We start from the raw sequence: 18,592 nt of genomic DNA, 5'->3' as shown, positions 1-18,592 counted from the left end.
GTACTGACTATTTTGTATTAAAGTTACTAAGACAGATGAGAGAAACAGATTAGTAGTCATCCTGTATGTTAACATTAAAATGTTTGTGTATTTCTTTAAAGAAGAGTTCTTTAACTGATTTTCATTTAAAGTAAAATTTAAATTTTAGTCTAGAAATTATTGTAGTCAGTCTCTTTCAAGCAAAACAATACATTTGCATTTGCCCCTCTTGTTTTAGGTAGTTCAGCTTATCAGCAATGAGATACTACCTTATGCCAATTTTATTCCTAAGGAATTTGTTGGTCAAATAATGACAATGCTTAACAAGGGCTCAATACATTCTCAGTCATCTTCATTTACAGGTATGTTATTTTAATTTTTTTAAGTATTAGAAGTACTTTTGAAGAAACTGACAGTAGAAATGTTCAATCCTATGATTTTGGTAATGTAAACTGAAGAATGGTAAGGTGATTTTTAGGATTGTAATATAGAACTAAGCTTTATGAGGAGAAATGTTATGACGTGACTATTCTGTGGAATAGAATGTTTTTATTCCATGTTTCCATTCTGTGGAATACTGTGTTTCTGATCATGTATCAGAAACACTGAACTAAATCTTTTAAATATCGTAATTGCAAACTGTGAAGAATTAAATTGCAGAGCACTTTGTGGAATCCATGGATGTCACTGCAGGCTGACACAAGTTACCAGTTTTGTGAAGTCATAGATTGGAAAGGAATATAAAAATATGAATGTATATTCTGCCACTTAGCAGTCAATTAACTTTTGATTCTCAGTTTTGTAATCTTTAAAATGGAGATATTAATACCATCTTCTCAGGACTATAAATTATAGAGTTCATTTTAAAAAATAAGATGCCTCAACATTTTTTAAGTGAATTAACATTTACTCAGTGCCAACTGTGTACAAGATACTGTACTAGAATGTTATCTCATTTCTCACAACATTTCTGTGAGGATAGGTACGACCATATTACAGGAAAGAAAATTGATTTAGAAAGGTTGAAAAAATAAACTGCTCACAATCTTAGGACTAGAGGCCAAATTCATGCTTAAAAAGGAACTACATACTTCTTTTCATGATGTCATGCTGCCTTAATTGGGAACTGATATATAAATTACTGTTTGTTATTAATTCTCTTTTTCTAAACCTGAGCTCAAGTCTTAAATTGTGACATCAGCCAGGTGCAGTGATTCATGCCCATAATCCCAACATTCTGGGATCTCTAGGTGGGAGGATCGCCTGAGGCTTCAAGTTTAAGACCAGCCTGGGCAGCATAGTGAGACTGCCTCCATCTCTACAAAAAGTTTTAAAATTAGCTGGGCATGGTGACACATGCCTGTAGTCCTAGCTACTCGGGTGGCTGAGGTGGGATGGCTTGAGCCCAGGAGGCTGAAATGACAGAGTTATGATTGAACCACTGCATTTTAGAGTGCACTCTGGGCAACAGAGCAAGACTCTTGTCTCATATATATGTATATATGATTTAAAAACTACACTTTGGGAGGCCAAGACGGGCAGATCACTTAAGGTCAGGAGTTCAAGACCAGCCTGACCAACATGGTGAAACCCTGCGTCCACTAAAAAGAAAAAAATTAGCTGGGTGTGTTGGCATGTGTCTGTTATCCCAGCTACACATGCAACTGAGGCAGGAAAATTGCTTGAATCCGGGAAGCAGAGGTTGCTGTGAGCCGGCATCACACTACTGTGCTCCAGCCTGGGAGACAGAGTAAGACTGTCTCAAAAAGAAAAAAGAAAAAAAAAAAAAACTATAAATTTGTGCCATGCAGATCCTTAATCCTCAGAATTTACTAGAGCCTTAACTAGCTTCTCCTATTTTGTGCTGAGCATTTTAAAGAGCATTTATGTGTACAGTTTGACCACTAGATGTCTCTCATACTGCTTACTTCACATACTAGGTTTTTTTTTAGCCCAGTTTTTAAAACTGGCCTGGTAAAGTACAGGTTTAGCAAACATGAGAATCTCAGGGGGAAAATTTTAAAGCCCACTTATCTTAACGTAGCCAACTTTTTATTATTAAGAGTATGTGAAAATATTTAATTTTTAATAAAATACACATTCAGAACAATATTCACAATTAGGCATAAATGTTCAAAGTTAAATAAGGGCTGTTGAGTTACCAAGTATACTTTTCCTGGCAGTTTTCTGATAATATATCTTGCTATTTATAGTATTAAATTTATCAAGACAAGAAAGGTGCATGGACATTCTTTCAGTGACTTTGCCATATGACGCATGTCTTCTCAGCATTAACTTGGAGTTTTCTAACACCTGGGAAAGCTTCACGTGTGAGTCCTTCACCACCACAACAATGCTCCTGCTCGTTCCTCTCATCAGACAAGGGCAATTTTGCAAGAGTTTCAATGAGAAATCATTAGGCATCCACTTTACAGTTGTAATTTGGCTCCTTTTGGCTTATTTTTGTTTCGGATCTTAACATACCATTGAAGGACAGCCTTTGTCTTCAGTTAATAGTGTAAAAAAAATAGCATTGACATGGTTAAATTCCCAGGACCTCAGTTTTTTACAGATAAACTAAATGGCTGGTATCATCATCGCTTACAAAAGTGTCTTGTACTTGATTGAGCTTATGTTGAGAAATAAAGTTTGTAGTTTTCATTTAAAAAAAAAACAACAACTTGGCGTTTTCCTTAAACATATACATACAAAACTGTTCCTTGCTAAACAAGGCCAACCTGTAAACACAGAGGTTCCAGTGATGATTGGCCTTTTGCTTTTAAGTATGATCTGATAGTCAGAGCTCACAGACATTTGAGGAAATTCTCTAACACAAAAGAGAAAGACCAAAACAACTGAAGAGGGAGTAAAAGACATTGAGAGGAAACAGATAAAATGCGCAGTCACTGAAAGCATAAAACTACAGTTAGGATGATCAAAGAGATAAAAGACTACAGCAATGAAACAATTTTAAAATGCTATATAAAAAGAGCAGTAGAAAAAGAAGGCTGGGCACGGTGGCTCCCAGCATTTGGGAGGCCAAGGCAGGAGGCTCACAGGAGTTTGAGACCAGCCTAAGCAACATGGCAAAACCCCATCTCTGCAAAGAATACAAATATTAGCTGGGCGAGATAGTACATGACTGTAGTCCCAGCTACTTGGGAGGCTGAGGTGGGAGGATCACCTGAGCCCAGGAGAATAAAGCTGCAATGAGCTGTGATTGCGCCGCTGCACTCCAGCCTGGTGACAGACTAGAGACTCTGTCTTTTTCAAAAACAAGAAAACAAGACAAGAAAGAACTCATAGAAACTAAAGATGTGATGACAAGTTTAGTGAAAGGTTGAAAGGAGAAGTAAAATGAATCCAGGGAGTCTAACATCTGACAAAGAGAGAACAACGAAAATCTAGGAGAAGGAATTATCAAGGAAATAAACTGAAGAACTGAAGAAAAAAACTTCCAGATTAAAAATAGTCAGTGCCAAAAACAGTGAAAGAAAAAAGACCCACAATCAGGCATGTCATTATGAAGTATCAGAATACCTGGGATAAAGATAAGACCCTAAAAGATTTCAGAAGGCAAAAAAAAAGTTCAGTACAAAAGACATTGGAGGCCAGGCACAGTGACTTATGCCTGTAATCCCAGCACTTTCGGAGGGCAAGACAGGTGATCGCTTGAAGTCAAGAGTTCAAGACTATCCTGGCCAACACAGTGAAACCCTGTCTCTACTTAAAAAAAATACAAAAATTAGCCAGGTGTGTGCCTATAGTCCCAGCTACTCGGGAGTCTGAGGTGGGAGGATCTCTTGAACCTGGGAGGCGGAGGTTGCAGTAAGCTGAGGTCATGCCACTGCACTCCAGCCAGGGCAACAGAGTGAAGACCCTGTCTCAAAAAAAAAAAAAAAAAAAAGAAAAAAAAACCACACACACACACACACACACACACACACACACAAAACAGACATTGGAATTCTCAGAGGCAGTATTGGATGCTAAAAGACATTGAAGCCGTTGTAAATGGAAAGGACTTTTAACATGGAAGCTCCATGTTAAAAACTCATACTGTTGGCCAAGTATGAGTGTAAAACAGTAATTCTCCAATTTCAGCATGCATCATAATCAACCAGAGGACAAGCAATTGCTGAACTGTACCCCCTGAATTTCTGATTCAGTAAGACTGGGCGGCATGTGAATGTACGTTTCTAACAAGTTTTCTGGTAATGCTGATGCTGCAGGGCACATTTTTGAGTACCATAATATGTGACATTTTCAGAGGTACATGCTCTCAAAAGTTTTACTTCTCATTCATTCTTTCTTAGAAAGCTACTTCAAAATATGCTCTGTAAAAACAAAGTGGTAAACCAAGGAAAAATAAGGCATGAGGCTGGGCGCCGTGGCGCACGCCTGTAATCCCAACACTTTGGGAGGCCAAGTGGGCGGATCACGAGGTCAGGAGATCAAGACCATCCTGGCTAACACAGTGGAACACCAACTCTACTAAAAATACAAAAATAGCTGGGTGTGGTGGCATGTGCCTGTAGTCCCAGCTATTCAGGAGGCTGAGGCAGGAGAATTACTTGAACCCAGGAGGCGGAGGTTGTGGTGAGCCAAGATTGCGCCACTACACTCCTGCCTAGGCAACAAGAGAAGACTCCGTCTCAAAAAAAAAAGGAGAAAAAGAAGGCATGAGATCTTGGAAGTGGGATCTAACTCAAGAGATAATGGAAACAATTTCCAGGGTGATGGCAAAGACTAGTTTCAGGATATGACAGAACAGCATGTCTAGAGAGCAACTGCCAGACTGGAGCAGAGGTCACATTCCAGGAAAGAAGTTGTTGGGAGAGGGAAAAAGAGAGAAAAAGAGATTACTGCAAGTTTGACCACATGAAAAACTATTGTGAAGTATATTTTATAGTGCTGTTTTATAGTATAGAAAGACCAAGTCAAGAAATATGTTGAATAGAAGTGATGAGGATCTTGCCTTGTTTTTGATCTTGTGAGGGGGAATTTGTTTCTCTCTCTCTCTACACACACACATACACACACAACACAATTTCACTATATGTATGCTATTAGCTATAGGTTGTTCTAGATGCCTTTCACCAGATTGAGGAATTTCCCTCTATTCCTAGTTTGCTAAGCATTGTTATCATTAAAGCTCATTGATTTAACTTTTATTAACCATCAAAATTTGTTAATTTTACAGAAGCAGAGATTGATATTCGTTTGAGAGAGGAATTTTCTAAAATGTGTTTTGAAACATTGCTTCAGTTTTCCTTCAGTAATAAAGTCACAACACCTCAAGAAGGCTACATCTCACGAATGGCACTCTCAGTGCTTTTAAAGAGGTCCCAAGATGTACTACATCGCTATATAGAGGATGAAAGATTAAGTGGTAAATGCCCTCTTCCAAGGTATATATTTCATTTTATTAAGTAAATGTATTGTTGTACTAATTGTTGGTAACAAGGAAAATTCTGAAAAGCAAGTATTTTTGTAAGTGATCTGAACTAAGCTGAAGTTGTTTATAATCTTAGTTATCCCATATGATAAAAATATTCACAGGTTTTCCTACAGATATATTAACATGTTTTGTTATGGGGTACTTTTTTAGACCCGTCATGGAGGTTATGTAACATATGATACATAGGTACCAAATTATCTTTTTGAATTTAAAAAAAAATAAGCTGAATTCCAAAATATATCTTCTTCCAGAGATTTCTAGATAAGGACTTGTGGATCTGTATGAACAGATGATATTATTTCTCTATAGTGAAAATCGTAAATCATATTTTAGGAATATCCTAGTTTGTTTTACAGTCATTTGCAGGTTTCTCTCTGTGTCAGCTAGCCTGATCTTAAGTCTTCTTTTCATCCAATCTGCTTAATTAAGCCCATGGACCTAAACTGATTTATTTCTCATCTATTCAACCTATGTCAGCGGAAGGGGCGCTAGGCTCTCCTAGTCAGCCAAGGCTAATCAGAGTTGGAGTACAGACCAGAATTCAACAAAGGATACAGTCATAAATTAGGGTTAGGTTGCAAATCTACTTTTTTAATGTGGAAATTAGAGTTTAAGACATAGCAAATGAAGCCAACAGAAAATAACATGGGAAAACATAGTTATCAAAGTCAGGAAAGACAAAAATCATTGTTCCCATCTCATAAGGTAGGACTAGAGAGGCAAATCACCAGCATTAAATCTTTGTGCACATTTTAATTTACTTATAATAAATTTCTGAAGTTGGAATTGACCTGTCAAAAGACACAGACATTTTATAGCTTTTGATATGCATTAACCAAATTTCCCAACAGAGATTTATACCAATTTACATTCTCCCAGGAATGTGTGACTGTCCCTTTCCTCAATTTTTAGCATTTTAAAATTATTTGCCAGTTTATCATTTATCTTTTTCTAATTTGGTGAATGAAAAATAGTCATATGGTAGTTTGCTTTCATTTTTTAATTACCAATGCATATTAGCTATTTGTATTTCTTCTTTTAGGATCCAGTGTATTTTGAATTTCTAGAACATAAATTATAACTTCTCATACTCAAATTTATACACAAAAACACTCCAAAGACAGATGTTAGTAATTTGGTTATGGGCATGATTGAAAATTGATTTCTGAAGTATACTTGGAAATGCGGTAATAAGGTTGTTTTGAGTGGAATATTGTTAGAATATATTTATATATTATAAAATATTATTTGATTTCAGAAGAAAACTTTCACTTTATTTTTTAATGTTCTAAGTCTTTACTTTTTAACAACTACCTTTAAATTGAGCCTTATTTATAATTGTCCTATGAAGTTATATTGTATCATTCTGTGTTCCTTGCAGTATCATTAAATTGTTTTCTAAAAAGCTACATTGCAACACAATAAAAGACTTTAATACTTACAATAGGAAGTCTTGAAATAGCACCCTGACATGGTATTAGAAAAGTCTTATCTGTAGAATAACACAGATGCACACCAGGAATGGGGAGGGATGAGGGCGGGCCATAGACCAGAAGAGCTTGGTTTCTGTGAGGAGAAAGAAGGGAATCAAGCTAGTCTTGTTGACCCTTTACTCCAAGTTCATTCTTCATTGCTAATGTCTCCAAATAGTGCTACCTTAGGATTGATTTCCAGCATGTTTCTTGTTTGTAGTATTAGAAAGTTAAATAAGTACCATTGTAATTTTGAAGATACTTTCATCAGCATGGTAAAATATATGCCATGTGGTAATAGTAGACTTGTTTCCATTTAACCTTTGGCAAAGCTCTTTTAGTACTAATTAGTTTAAAAAAAAAAAAAAAAAGACTTGTAGAGAAGTTTTAAAAGCATATATTATAAAATGTTTTAAGGGCAGAGCACAGTAGCTCATGCCTGTAATCCTAGCACTTTAGGAGGCCGAGGCAGGAGGATCACTTTGCAGGGGGATCACTTGAGCCTAGGAGTTTGAGACCAGCATGGGCAGCATAGCAAGACTTTGTTTCTACTTAAAAAAAAAAAATTAGCCAGACAACGTGGCATGCACCTGTAGTCCCAACTACTCAGGAGGCTAAGTGGGAGGATCATTTGAGCCCAAGTCAAGGCTGCAATGAGCTGTGATCTCACCATTGCACTCCAGCCTAAGTAACAGCAAGACCCTGTCTCAAAAAATCAATAAATAAAAATAAAACATTTTAATTTTAAGTAGTTATGTGAAATATCTTACAAATAAATTTAATTTTTCATGAGTAGATTGCCCCACCCCTTTCTTAATTGATAAGTTATGGCAAGAATAACTACAAATTTGATTTGCACACTGAAGTACATATAAATAAAATGATTTTTACTTTTATATGCATTTAAAACTAACATTAACCTTGGATTGTATTGTGTTCAGTATTTTTTAAAAGTTCATCTATTTGCACAAACTTAGTTTAAGAAACAAACACACCTGGTAACTTTAAAATCTTAATGGAAATGATTTCCTATCTCTTTTTTAGGCAACAAGTAACAGAAATTATATTTGTTTTAAAAGCAGTCAGTACTCTTATTGATTCACTTAAGAAAACTCAGCCTGAGAATGGTAAGTGCTTAGAAACTCGGTTATTTTAAATTCATAGCCTTTATGTTCTATTTGTGATGGACTTTTGTATTACTATTAATTTAACTGAATTATAGGAACATAACAGTCATTAGACTTCTTTTCTCCAGTTCTCATGACAACAAAACATCAAGTCCATTAGGATGTCAAGTTAAGTATAATTAATTTGTAATGTTTTCATTTTTTATGAGGCAGTCTACCTGACTTTTTTTTTTTTTTAACTAAATTGTTCTGAAGTCAGGGTATTGCAAGAACAATCCATATTTCATATATTTTTAAATGTAGATCATTGACTTATTTGGGGAGAGATGGAAAAGGGCTTTATCTTCTATTTGTACTGATTTACTTTATAGATACAAACTGTATAAATAATTTTGAATCATTTTTATCATTCTTTCTCATTTATTTGCCCTTTCTGTTATTCATTCCTATCCCGTCCATTCTTTACATGATAGCCAGAAATGATTTTTCTATAGTAGGGCTTTGATCATTTATTTCCTCATCCTCTCAAAGCAAAAAAGTATTTTTCATTTACTGTTTCCTACCAAGTTGCAAAGAATACTGCACTCTGACTCCATTCTAGTCACACTTTATTTTCCACAATAGATTTCATTTCCCCTACTCTCCACTAAACTAAAATTCTCAATCTTCCCAAATTTTTCCAACCTTTTGTTTATTCCATTATCCAGCGTGTATCAACCTGTTTGGAATACCACCCTACTTTTAAACCTTGTTTTTGATCTCTTAAAGGTAAATAATTCATCTTTTCATTGAATGCAAAGCTTTTTTATGTGTACTTGTCTCGAAGCACTCTATTTGTATTATAATTATGCGTGTACATGACTCATCTCCCTTTACATTGTTAAGATTTTTTGAGAGGATTTTCAGACCATGTTTTGTTCTATTTTGAATCCTCTGCAACATTGCTTTTCAAAGTATGGTTTGTTGGACTAGCCATTGATTGGCTTCAACAGTTTTGTTACTGGTCTGGTACAAGATAGTGAGCTGGCATCAGAATATAAATCAGATGTGTCACTAAACACATGGCTTGGTTCAGCTGACTTTTTTTTATACAAGAAGACATTGGTAAAGAAGAAAGTAGCGTGTTGGTTTACATTCTGGCACAAGCTTATTTTGTAGCAGATTGGTACTTTAAGGAGCATTACTTTCAATACCCAAGAAAAAAGGAGATTCCTAGTAAATTAATGAATGAGTTGTAGGATATTTATTCCTGTCAACTATTATATAAGTGGAGTAAATATGTATTTTTCTTTTCTTAAAATTCACCCATTGGTACTTTGGCCTAGAAAGGGTATTATACTAAATCTTAAGAGGCAGTACACTTTTTTTTTTTTTTTTTTTTTTTTTTTTTGAGACGGAGTCTCGCTCTGTCGCCCAGGCTGGAGTGCAGTGGCCGGATCTCAGCTCACTGCAAGCTCCGCCTCCCGGGTTTACGCCATTCTCCTGCCTCAGCCTCCCAAGTAGCTGGGACTACAGGCACCCGCCAACTCGCCCGGCTAGTTTTTTGTATTTTTTAGTAGAGACGGGGTTTCGCCGTGTTAGCCAGGATGGTCTCGATCTCCTGACCTCGCGATCCACCCATCTCGGCCTCCCAAAGTGCTGGGATTACAGGCTTGAGCCACCGCGCCCGGCCGGCAGTACACTTTTATTTATTCAACCCAAAGGGAGGGATGGAATTTCTAAGAAAAAGCCTGGGGCAATGTCCTGAATTTATCCTATTAGAGTTCAGATTCGGGTTTTCCTAAAATAGTGTTCTGGGCTGGTGCAGTGGCTCACACGTGCAATCCCAACACTTTGGGAGCCTGAGGTGGGAGGATTGCTTGAGTCTAGCAGTCTGAGACCATCCTGGACAATGTAGTCAGACCCCATCTTTTTTTTTCAAAAACAAAAAAAAAGAAGAACCAGAACGTGTAGAAAGGGAGAAAAGGAAGCAAAAACTCAGTAAAAAGGTTATATGTATAAGACATTGTAGTAATGATGATTTAACTAAATGAATGTTAAAAATTGTTTAATAGAGTTTGAATTATGTCTCTGAGTCTATAAAGTAAAAATTTGAATGTAAGCATAGAAGATGATATAACATTTTAGGACGCTGTGGTAAGCTTTATTAAGAAAAAGAATGACTTCCTTATTTGTTTTGGGGCTTTTTTGTGAGAAAAGATACATTGGTTAGACTTATTTTTGTTTGGGGAGTTTTTTGTTTTTTGTCTTTTTTCAGACAGGCTCTCGCTCTGTCACCCAGGCTGGGGTGCAATGGTGTGATCGATGCTTACTGCGGCCTTGACCTCCTGGGCTCAAGCGATCTTCCCATCTTAGCCTCCCAAGTAGCTGGGACTGCAGACACGTGCCACCACATTCTGCTAATTGTTTTGTATTTTCAGTAGAGATAGGGTCTTGCCATGTTGGCCAGGCTGATCTCATACTCCTAAGCTCAAGCAGTCTGCCCACCTTCGCCTCCCAAACTGCTGGGATTGCAGGCATGAACCACTACCCCCCAGCTGAGATTTTGTTTTCATCATTTTACTTGATCTTTATTTAAAATTTTAAATAGGTAGTATACATACACATGGTCCAAAAATCCAAAACTGTAAAATGATATACAGGGAAAAGTTTTAATATGATCTTTTCCTTATTCTTTATCTGCCCAGTTCTTACTTTACCACAGACAACCATTTTTATTAGTTTGTGGATCCCTGCAGAAGTTTATTATCTAAATACAAAGCACACATTCTAATACTCCCCATCCCTGTTTTGTACACAAATGAATATTTGTACACAATGAATTTTGTACACAAATGAATATTTAGACAGAGTCTTGCTCTGTTGCCCAGGCTGTCATGCAGTGGCGCAATCTCAGCTCACTGAAACCTCTGCCTGCCAGGTTTAAACGATTCTCCAGCCTCAGCCTCCTGAGTAGCTAGGACCACTGCGTCTGGCTAATTTTTGTATTTTTAGTAGAGATGGGGTTTCACCATGTTGGCCAGGCCTGACCTCAGGTGATCCGCCCACTTTGGCCTCCCAAAGTGCTAGGATTACAGGCGTGAGACACCACGCCAGCCTAAAACATATTTTAAGAAATTTGAATTGCTTCCTTTGAGTTTAAGATGTCATCTTAACGTACTTTTGTGTTTTACTGTAATAAACCAAGGGTTAATTTGGTCAGTTGACTCTCCATCTGGGACAACCTGGACAGGTTTCATTCTATCTAATCTTTTGTTAAATGATTAGTGTAAAGTTTCACAGGAGACAACTGAAGCAGACTTTTTAAAACTTTACTTAGACAGTGGCTTTTAGACTTTTGTATTCTATTAAGCAGCACAATTCTTTTTACAAATGAAATGTGATGTGAATTCCCAACATATTAAAACAGAGAAAAGCAGAACAGCTCCAGCCTGACTCCTCACCCTCAGCAATACCCATCAGCCCCATTCCCCGTTTCTTATCACACCCACCCTGAGGAAGCCCCTGTTTGGGAAAAGAGGTTAAATTAACAGTATGGCGTTTTTCCAAGATATGTACTAAGGCATGAACATTGATGATGTGTGATGTCAGTAGATATTGGATGGAAAAAACTCCATAATTAAATTTGGGAACACTGGGTTAAAGTTAAATTTGTTCTTTTACTACAAGCCCTTAGTAAATTGATATGAAGACTTTGTCTCCAAAAGGTGAGAGATGTGAAACTTCTGCCAAACTACTTTATCATGAGCTTTTTCCTAAGAAGTAAATTGAGGAACACTAGTTTGAGAAACTCATTTCTTTATTTTACAGTGGGAGAAGTAAGATAAAGAGAAATTAAATGACTTGACCAGGGACACCCATCATTGCCTTACTTCAGAAAGAATTTTAGGCAATTGACACCCAATAAATTGTAGTGAGAAACAGAGTCAAAGCTCTCTACACGTAGTATTTATTTTTCTTTAATACTATAAAGCCTCTTAGATTTGAGACTTGTTTCACAAAATTTTAAAAATATCTAAGTCTAAAAAAAATCTTGCATATTGGGTCCCCAACATTATGCACAATACTTATAGGAAAATGTAACTAATTGGGATGTAACACTTTTGCCCATTCAGTAGCAATAGCATTCAGCTGTACTATTTGTTCATGATAGTGGTGAAGAAGGCAGACATAGTTCCTCCCCACTCAAGTCTACATCTAATGATATACATTAAAGATTAGCAAACAGTACAAGACAAGAATGAATCTGTTTATGGCAGTTTGTAATTAAAAGTAATATCAAAGATATTACTGGGAAAATCATTAAACATATTTTGTATTTCAAAAGATTTCTACTTTTAGCAGACAACTGAAAGTTTCTAGTTCTTGAAATGTACACTACATCCTCTGGCAATTATATTAAAAATGACAAAAGTTTGGATTATTCTGAATTGCTTTGTTAGCTTTCAGAGCCTTCGCAAATTGAAATACCATTTAAAATGTACTTTATCAAATTTATTGTTACTGATGACTGCACACTGAACATATATTTTTTCCTATACCTTATTACATATAGCAGGAAATCTTTGAAAAATTAAAAAGATAAAAAGATACAAGCTTGTAGAATCTTCGTATTTCAGAATTTTTTCTTTACATTCAGTTTAAAGGATTGTGTTCCTGTTAATTGAATAATCTCTGCTATTTAATTCTACCCTTTTGAGGTTTTATACTTTTGCATTACAGTTGATGGAAATACCTGGGCACAAGTAATTGCCTTATACCCAACTTTAGTAGAATGCATCACCTGCTCTTCTTCTGAAGTCTGTTCTGCACTTAAAGAGGCACTAGTTCCCTTTAAGGATTTCATGCAACCACCAGCATCCAGAGTTCAAAATGGAGAATCTTGACCGGCTACAATATATTTGAAAGAAGGAAGATATTCTAAAAAATGTTTGCTCCCAAGTGAGTCTTCTGTGAGAAGGACATTTCTTACTGCAAATAATTCTTGGCAGCTGTTGTTGGCCTCCTTTAAATTGTACTTACCTAAGTTCAGTAATTCATATTACAAGATTGCACATCAACAAAGGCTCCTGAATGAACAGCAGTGTAAGGCTTTAATAAATTAAACTGATGGGAGGGATAATTAACACTACAATATACATGCTATCATATCTCCAATTGGTGATTTAAAGTGAGCTTATGTACAGTTTGTGGTGTATGTGGTTAATGGTGTACTTTTTAAAAAGAAAGAAGAGATATTTCAATTCAGTCAGATTTATTAGGCTGGTGTTTTTGCACCCTTTTTCAAGTACAAAATTGTACTAGAATTTTATGCAAGATGGTACTGTAACATTCCATATTATCTATAACCAGCCTTTGTTAACAAAGGGAACTTACTTGTGTGTATAATAAATGGTACAGTTCTGTATAAAATAGTTGCATTTATTTAAATTTTAAATGTATTGATAATGTTAAATGCTTAAAGCTCTATTTATTATTAATACAAAATTGTTTGCTTACATTTTTACTTATAATTTGCCTTCTTATGTGGCGGATAAGCTCACCATATGATCATGCAGTTAGCTTCATGCTTATTTTAAATGTATTATTAGTGACCATTAAACGTCTGACCAGTAAGGTCATGTGAACACAGCAGCAAATAGTTTATGATTTGCTGATTTTGCAACTTTGAAATATAGGTTCTTAATACATAGATACATATTGTAGCACTATGACTTCATCATACCTCATTTCTTTAAATAGCTGTCCAAGCTTTCACTGAAGTCTGTCTGTTTTTTATATTTGCTGTCTGGATTTTAAAGACTTTTCATATTTTATATTTCTACTGATTTTGTTTCCCCTAACAACATTTGTCACTGTCTTTGAATTATGACCCAGGCAAGATGATTTCAGATTTTCTAAAATTTTGCCGGTGAGGTTTTGTTCATACCAGTGCTTCATTTTGTAATGTCTTCTCAAGAAAAATACCTATGTTAACTCACAAGTATAAAATATGTGTGTATTATAAAACAATGAAAAGTGTATTTTTGGAGATAGTCAAACATTTAGAAGTGCAGTGAACTTGCTGTCATGGAGTAAAATGCTAATTATGTTTCACTTTCCTATCCTAGTGAAAAAAAAAGTGCTCTTGAGTACAATACCTTAATTATTTCTTAAAATACTGACTTTGACCTAGCTCACTGTATTTTTTATTTACTGGATTATGGATTATAATATTTTTCTTCTGAGTTAAATTTTCATAATTTATGTGAAGACACAAAGATGTTTAAAACAATGATTATTCATAAGAAATCATAATGGTCTCGGTATTATTTTAGTGTATTGGAAGGTCTTTGATCTTAATAGAATTTACAAATTTCAGCTTCTCCAGAATAATCATAAAACTGCAAAAAGATATTAGAATTGAGTCGTGATTGAGATACAGTTTTGAGGCTATTATAATTGTATAATTATTTAATTTGTACTATTATCTGTAAAATGTGGTAAGGTCTTTATTTGAGGGAATATTTTTTATTTACATGAATTACTGAATTTCTATTTTATTATTTCACCTAAAATTAAGGTAAAATATGGCATTTCATAAGTTCTGCTTTCAGCATTTTCCTTAAAGTTGTAAAAAATAATCATTCAAGCTATGTACTTATTTTCTATATTTGGGTATGTTAAATTGAGGATTAGAAAAATCCACATAATCACTGATAAAGCATTGAAACAGAATAACCCAAGGGTAAGGTACCGATTCAGGAACATGTTAAAAATATTGCCATGCATTTATTCAAAGGAAAATGGTCTATACTTGAGAAATAACAGATCAGTTGCAATTAAGATAATTAAATAGTTAAATATGAGTGAAGTGTATGCAATATACATTTATATGAACCAAAGCTTGCTTTATCAGGACCATGCCCTACAGTTCAAAACATAAACATAGTGAATGTGTTGATATCATATAATAAGGTAATAAATGCCAGTCTTAGTATGAAGCAAGTGGGTGGCCCCCTTGGTAGTATAATTTGACAGGCTTTTCCTCCAGAATATTTCCTGTCACCCTCCAAGAGTCACTACACTAATTCATTCCCTTGAGTCAAGCATTCCTCTATGTTGCATTTTCTAAAATATTCTGATTACTAGTATGGAACACATTGTCCTTTCCTTGTTAGTATGAATTGAGTTCTTCAGTGACCAAAAGAACTGGGGTGTGTAAAATTATTAGATGCCAGGAGATTCAAAAAGGAAGCTCTCAAAGATAAGATCATTTTATGGCACATTGAGTCTATAACCAGCCCTTTAAACAGTAGTAAAAATGTCCTTTGTGATACTTACTAGACATACTATGAGTTTTTTTTTTTTTTTTCCCCTTTTGAGACAGAGTCTCGCCTTGTCACCCAGGCTGGAGTGCAATGGCATGATCTTGGCTCACTGCAACCTCTGCCTCCCGGGTTCAAGCGATCTCCTGCTTCAGATTCCCAAGTAACTGGGATTACAGACATGCCACCATGCCCAGCTAATGTTTTTATATTTTTAGTAGAGATGGGGTTTCGCCATTTTGGCCATGCTAGTCTCGAACTCCTGACCTCAGGTGATCTGCCCGCCTTGGCCTCCCAAACTGCTGACGTTACAGGCATGAGCCACTGCGCCTGGCCAATACCATGAGTTTTAAGCCTCACATCATCACTTGTTGTCACTGCCAGTGCCTGTCTTATTCATATTGCTGGACAGCAGGCATATGCCACCAATTGTATGATTAATAAAGTCTTTTTCTGGCCATTTTGTCCATTATAAAGGAAATAAACTAATTGTTAACTTGCATAGATTACTTCTTAGTTTCCTATGATGCTACCACTGCCAAGGGAAAAAAATACATCATTTTGTAATGTCTTTAGTATTTCTTTATAACTACTGTTAAGGTTTTGTTAATTTTATTGTATACATTTGTAACATTGTTTATTAGGAGCCTTTTAGGTTCCAAAACAAACAAAAGGCATAAAAGTCTGGCTTAGAGAGAACTTTTCACTTGCTTTCATTTTTAATTTTATTCACTTAACAGCTAACATCTCTCTTGTTTCTTGTTTTTTCCATATATGGTTATTGATTCAACTCTTGCTATATTCCTTAAATTTGTATGTATCATCAGAAGAAAGAGATGAACAATTTAGTGTAAATATTCATCTAATTGAATTGAACAATTCAATTAGATGAATATTTTGTTCTGGAGAATAATAGTTAAATTATTTCTATGGCAGGCCAGTAACAACTAGATTATTTGTCCTTTCTCAATATAATTTTAAAGAGTATTTTGTTTTATTGTCACAGTTGGGTACCACTAGTCCCAGTTAACCATTGGGCTAAAGGATCAGTTAAGAAACAGTTAAGGATGAATTAGCATAAGTTATGGAGCACTGTTAGAAAACAACACAGAAGTATATTCTTTATTAATAAGGTGGTCATTATTACATTAGTGTCAATGACGGGCAGTGTAGTTACTTTATAATGACTAATATTTTCTCCCCAAATACAGAATAATTCAGATGGGCAACCAAGTTTTCAAGAGACTGCTGTAGGTGAAGTCTGTCTAGCCAAGGCAAAACACTTACAGGAGCCCCTAACTGTGCCACCCTTGGAATGGGTTAGTGTGCAGGCTCAGAATATTGTGGATTACAGTTTTTCATAGAAAACTACCACACATGTAGACAAAAATGATCTCTGAAAGCATTGCCAGCAGCTGGGTATGTTCCTTAGATTTCCACTTAGGTTTGGCATTTTGGCAGATAGCTGATCTTGTATAAAGTATCACATTTTACTGTGCTTAGTGTTCCTGGGTTGTATTTATCTACATTATTAGAGGGAATTTTTCTTTTAAAAAAATTATCCTTCATGAGAAGAATGGGAGGTCATACCACATAGTATTTTACCAATTTATATAAAGTGGGGAAAGTCTTTTAATACTTCATGATCACTTGAATTAAAGTTTTTGTATCTCTGGAAAGTAGAATAGTGCTTTCATTTGAATGAAAAGTGTTTATAGAGTCAGAAAGAGAAATAATGTCTTTGTATCTTGATTTATATACAGACCCATTTCAGAGGGGGTTAAATGTCTTACAAATCCAGTAATTTCGAATAACAGCGTTGGCTATTTAAAAGAACATGTGGCAAGTTCTATATGAATATTCTTGGTCATCTCGACTAATTCTGAGGCAATGATGGACGGAGACTCTACCTCTTATTTAACTCTAGGCATGTTGACTTTTCAAAGCGATTTCCTTATTTCTAAACAAAGATGTTGATCAATTAGTTACTAATTCTTTAGAGGAAAAAATGTGTAATTTGAGTGTGGAGTTGATTTTATAATGACAGGGCAATTATTCAAGTTGTTTGATAAATTTATTACTATATCATAAGAGAGATCTTTGACTATTTTTCTTCCTTTTTCTTGGATATCACTTTCTTCCCTCCCCCTTCTCTCTTTTGTGTTTTTTTCCTTGTTAAATTTTATGTTTACGTTACCATCTTTCTTATACTTTCCCCTGATTTTTCTCTTTTAATTCCTCTTTCATTCTCTGCCTCTTCTCTTTCAGCTCTTTCTCTAATTGTGCCTATTCCTTGCTCAGAAAAAGTGGAGCTGTTAGTGGTAGAACCACTGCTCATTGCCTTCCTGTTAAATGAGATTCTAGAAATACTTTCCACTTTGGCCACTGTTGCGTTTTTGCAAAGGTAAAGTTCCCCTGCCATTTTGAAATAGCTGAACAAGTTAAAGTAATATGTTCCAAAAACTGGAAGTGCCATGAAAAACTAAAAAAAAAAAAAAAAAATTTGTGACTATAACTCCTACTGACTTTATGAATACACGGGATTCAGCAGCCAAGATGCTCACAAAATGGGATTGCTATAAATATGATGGATTCAGCATCTAAATTTGGAACAATCATATCTTTTCTGTTATGTGGATAGAGAGATTATATATCTTTTCTCAAAGTAAAGTATTTAAAACCTGTTTAAGGCTGGGCGCGGTGGCTCAAGCGTGTAATCCCAGCACTTTGGGAGGCCAAGATGGGCGGATCACGAGGTCAGGAAATCGAGACCATCCTGGCTAACACGGTGAAACCCCGTCTCTACTAAAAAATACAAAAAACTAGCCAGATGAGGTGGCAGGCGCCTGTAGTCCCAACTACTCGGGAGGCTGAGGCAGGAGAATGGCGTAAACCCGGTACGTGGAGCTTGCAGTGAGCTGAGATCCGGCCACTGCACTCCAGCCTGGGTGACAGAGCGAGACTCCATCTCAAAGAAAAAATAAATAAATAAAATAAAATAAAAATAAAACCTGTTTAAATGAGTGTTTTGGCTGGCATGGTGGCCCACACCTGTAATCCCAGCACCTTGGGAAGCCAAGGTGGGAGGATCACTTGAGGCCAGGAGTTTGAGACTAACCTAGACAACATAGCAAGATCCTATCTCTAGTTCAAAAAAAATTTTTAATTAGGGTTTTGGTTTGTTTTTTATGATTTTGGGGGGTGAGGGAGATCTTTGTTTTTTGAGGCAGATGTTTTAGATTTATC

At 35.7% G+C, this 18,592-nt stretch overlaps 2 protein-coding genes across 5 annotated transcripts in view; one reads left to right on the top strand and one right to left on the bottom strand.

Moving 5' to 3' along the window:
• MON2 (MON2 homolog, regulator of endosome-to-Golgi trafficking) overlaps positions 1 to 15,850 on the top strand; it is a 131,411-nt gene extending 115,561 nt beyond the window's left edge. For 2 of the 3 annotated variants that reach the window (XM_030939325.1, XM_010381126.2), the window contains exons 31-34: positions 218 to 341; positions 5,183 to 5,390; positions 7,957 to 8,039; positions 12,762 to 15,850. In XM_030939325.1, the coding sequence (XP_030795185.1) occupies positions 218 to 341; positions 5,183 to 5,390; positions 7,957 to 8,039; positions 12,762 to 12,925 (579 nt within the window). In that variant the 3' untranslated portion in view covers positions 12,926 to 15,850. The remainder of the gene's footprint in view (positions 1 to 217; positions 342 to 5,182; positions 5,391 to 7,956; positions 8,040 to 12,761) is intronic. The other variant, XM_010381124.2, reaches the window with a different exon arrangement.
• The window catches only part of PPM1H (protein phosphatase, Mg2+/Mn2+ dependent 1H), a 348,124-nt gene continuing 336,159 nt past the window's right edge, over positions 6,628 to 18,592 (bottom strand). The window contains exon 10 of one of the 2 annotated variants that reach the window (XM_030939328.1): positions 6,628 to 7,006. In XM_030939328.1, the coding sequence (XP_030795188.1) occupies positions 6,847 to 7,006 (160 nt within the window). In that variant the 3' untranslated portion in view covers positions 6,628 to 6,846. The remainder of the gene's footprint in view (positions 7,007 to 18,592) is intronic. The other variant, XM_030939326.1, reaches the window with a different exon arrangement.

The sequence above is a fragment of the Rhinopithecus roxellana genome, chromosome 10, assembly GCF_007565055.1.
Source record: "Rhinopithecus roxellana isolate Shanxi Qingling chromosome 10, ASM756505v1, whole genome shotgun sequence".
Lineage (NCBI taxonomy): Eukaryota > Metazoa > Chordata > Mammalia > Primates > Cercopithecidae > Rhinopithecus > Rhinopithecus roxellana.
Note: the sequence above shows the minus strand (reverse complement) of the source record. Positions and strands in the feature narration are given on the sequence as shown.